The sequence below is a fragment of the Hippopotamus amphibius genome, chromosome X (genome assembly GCF_030028045.1).
Source record: "Hippopotamus amphibius kiboko isolate mHipAmp2 chromosome X, mHipAmp2.hap2, whole genome shotgun sequence".
In the NCBI taxonomy this organism is placed as follows: domain Eukaryota; kingdom Metazoa; phylum Chordata; class Mammalia; order Artiodactyla; family Hippopotamidae; genus Hippopotamus; species Hippopotamus amphibius.
Window position 1 is genome coordinate 77,750,199 of NC_080203.1, and position 3,411 is coordinate 77,753,609.

General features: G+C 45.5%; 1 protein-coding gene across 1 annotated transcript; it reads right to left on the reverse strand.

The window, feature by feature from the left end:
- Positions 1 to 1,574: 1,574 nt before the first annotated feature.
- OTUD6A (OTU deubiquitinase 6A) lies at positions 1,575 to 2,438 on the reverse strand. The gene has a single exon (XM_057717637.1). The coding sequence runs from the start codon at positions 2,436 to 2,438 to the stop codon at positions 1,575 to 1,577; it is 864 nt and encodes a 287-aa protein (XP_057573620.1).
- Between the last annotated feature and the right edge of the window lie 973 nt (positions 2,439 to 3,411).

Here is a 3,411-nt window from a genome sequence, read left to right on the forward strand (position 1 = left end):
CTATCTGGCAGGATTTCCATATTGGCATTTTGAGAACAGATTGCCCCCTCTTCAAAAAAAAAAAACAAAAACCACAGTGGCACTTCTTTATCTCCTGCAACTAGCCCTGGACTGGCAAGCTTTTAAAAGTGGGAATTCTTTTTCATGCATAGCAATGAGAACATCCTTAACTGAAGCCATTTCATGATGTTTTCACTGAGTGAAACATCAACTCAGGATAGCCTCAACCATCTTGTTACTCCCTAAATCCTTCCCTGGGTGACATTCCACTCCAGGCCACCACCAAGACTGCAGGCCCATTCCTCCTCCCAAAAGCCTCATCTGTCGCTGTGTCCTTCCCCTTCACTCCTGCTCCCTAACCCTCCAGGATTCCTTTGCTGAAGTTCATCCTGGGATACAAACTCTATATGAACTAAGTCAGCTATACAAGAATAAAGAACCAGGTATTTTTTAAACTGCTTTTATTCTGTAAATAAAATACATATATTTTTGATTTTATATATTTTATTTTAGAACATTTGGTGTATACGAACAACTTTTAAATGAATTGAAGTAATCGCATTGAAATACAGAATCTAAAGGTTAAAATTTTTAAAAATTGTTTATGACAAATCATTTCACTTTTACTACTTTTTTGGCAAATTCAAGATATCAACAAGTCTCAAATATCCACAGAAGTATATTGCTCACTTTTTTTACTTCATACCAGTTACAGATATAACAAAATGAATCAACTACTTTAATACTTTTAAAAATCTCTTTTTAGACACTTTTTATCTCTAAGAATTAAGGAAAATTACTAAGTTCAGCTCTTTCACACTCATACCAGTTGGAGACAGAACAAAGTGCACCAACTACTTGAATAAAGTTATACCCTTTTATGTCTGAGAGTAAAGGAAACTTACTAGTTCAGATCTCACCCCTCACAGTAACTTAAGCTACCTATCAGTTTATCTCTTTTTGCTTCACACCAATTGCAGATATAATGAAATGAATCAACTACTTGAATAAAGTCATATCCTTTCCTATCTTTAATAACGGAAATTAAATTGAGATCTTTCACATCTTAGAACAAACCTTATCTAGCCTATAAGTTTAGGTAAATCTACTTTCTATATTTAACGCTTACATTTAACTTCTAAATATAACAAACACTATTACTTAGAATTCAGCAAGCATCTAAACAACTACAATTAATTTGCAAGCACACAAGGTTTTATGAAAAAACAAAACACTAGAGAGGTCTTGTTTGTAACTTGAGGTGTCTCCTGAGTAGCCCAGCTGAGGTGAAAAGCAAACCCCCGAAACAGCCCACGTTACATTTTTTTCCCCAAAGAACTAAGCAAAAGGCATTCCCAAATCATTTCGATCACATCAACTCCAACTTTAAATAATCAATACATTCACGGGGCGACCGGAAGATTCTGGGCTAAACTGATTTTTTTCCCCAAGTGAATTCTGAGTAAAACGAAGAAAGAAAACCGTGATAAAAGCGAAGGAAAAAAACTGAGCCTACTGAAGAGACGCGGCGGCGGCTTCGGCCGGCAACCGCCACAGCGATGGAGGCGGCGGGTCTAGAAGAGACGCAGGGCCGCGGCCTCCACGGGGCCAGCATCGAGCGGCTTCACGGAGTTGTAGTGCTCCCCGAGGATGCAGGAGTAGCGCATATAGACCAAGGTGAGAGGCCTCTTCCGGTACTCCTCTCCGATGACGATGGTGGGCGACTCGGCCTGGATCACCTCGATGGGGGTCTTCAGGACGTGTGACAGGGCCCTCAGCTCAAGCTGGCCTCCCCACGCCTCGCTGCTCACGATGTCGTCGCAGTAGCTCAAGAAGTCGTCGCGGCTGTAGGCGTTGCCGGTTTCGGGGTCGCTGGAGAAAGGCAGGAAGTCGTCGACGTGCTTTCGCATGTAGTTGGAGGTGCGGATCCGCAGGCTCGCCACCGTCACGGAGAACACCAGTTGGTCTTGGATGGCGCGGTACATGCAGTTGCCGTCGGCCGGGATATCCTTCATCTCCAGGTTCCTGGCCCCCAGGATGGCGCTGAGCTTCTTTTCCTCATCTTGGCGGAAGCTGGCCAGATGCTCAATCTCGGCCTGGGCGATCCTCTCCTGGCGCTCTCTCTCGAGGGCCGCCCTTCTTTCACGCCTTTTCTGTGCCTTCGAGACGTGGGGAGGCTGGTTCTCGAGATCCATCTTGGCCAGATCTTCAGTGACAGAATCGAGGTTGCTGTTATCCTGGAACTTCTCCAGCTCCTGCCGGTGCTTCTGCTCCATCTCGGCCTGGAGGCGGGCCACATCGAGAAACAACTGCTTTCTTCTCTTCCTGTCATTCCTGGGGACAGAGTTCTTCATGCCCTGAATGCGGGCCTGAAGCTCTTTCTTCTCGCGGTGGTGGCGTCGTATCATCCGCTGTCGCTCACTCTGTGAATCTTCCATGATGTTTAACGGCAGTTGAAGTACCGCTACAGGTCACGCCGACAATCTAACCACCGAACTGACTAGAAGTCCTCAGCTTGCCCTGGCGTCTGCACCCTGCTCACCTCACCCGCCAGTTGCCCTCACTTTATTCACGGCCCGCTCTGCCATTGGCCACTGTCTCTCCAGGTCTGCGCCCCCTAATTATGCCTGGCACTAGGATTGGCTGTTGGGAAACCCTACATTAGACCCCATAACAACGGTTGCTTCCAGTTTTAGCGGGGGTTCTAATTCCGCCTGTAAAATCCCGAGTTTGTATATTATGTGCAGCAGTTGAGCTTGTGCAGATTTTCGTGAGCTCTTAACTGCCTACTTCACTTCCTAGCCTGAACACGATGCAGACACTGGTCATGCTTGAGAATCACATGACAAATACTGTTAAACTAGCTGGATGTGCTCAGACACTGGACTTCCCATTGCTCCCGGTGTTCAGGAAGCAATGTGGCTCTTTCCAGTTTTTTAGTTGCCTTGAGTGATGAGCTCTTAATTTTGTGTATCAGAAGAAAGACATTTCCTTATGTTCCTGGGAACACAGAGTCCTTTCAGTTTAGGCCTCAAATCGACCCTGCCCATCTCAGTGTGAGAAAGCAACAACTAGCCTCCTTAAAGTCACTCACTACAGCTAAGTGGACTTTGGCTTGTGCCAGCTGAATGCACCTACCCTAAACTCCCCTTCTTCTGGGTTCCCAGCTTCCAGAATGGGCTCCCAGCTTCCAAAATGCGCTCCCACAAAGCATGACAGTTGGCATTCATCAAGCCACTTCCTGCTGATTATTGTGAGTCTCTAAAAGTTCTAAAAAATAAAGTAAAATAAAATTCCTAAACTCTTTCAAATATGCCCTCATCCTGCCCCACTCTGCTCATCTGTATCTTCAATTCCCAAACAGGAAGGCTCTTGAGACAACCTTCTCCTTGTTACAGATGAGGAAAATGC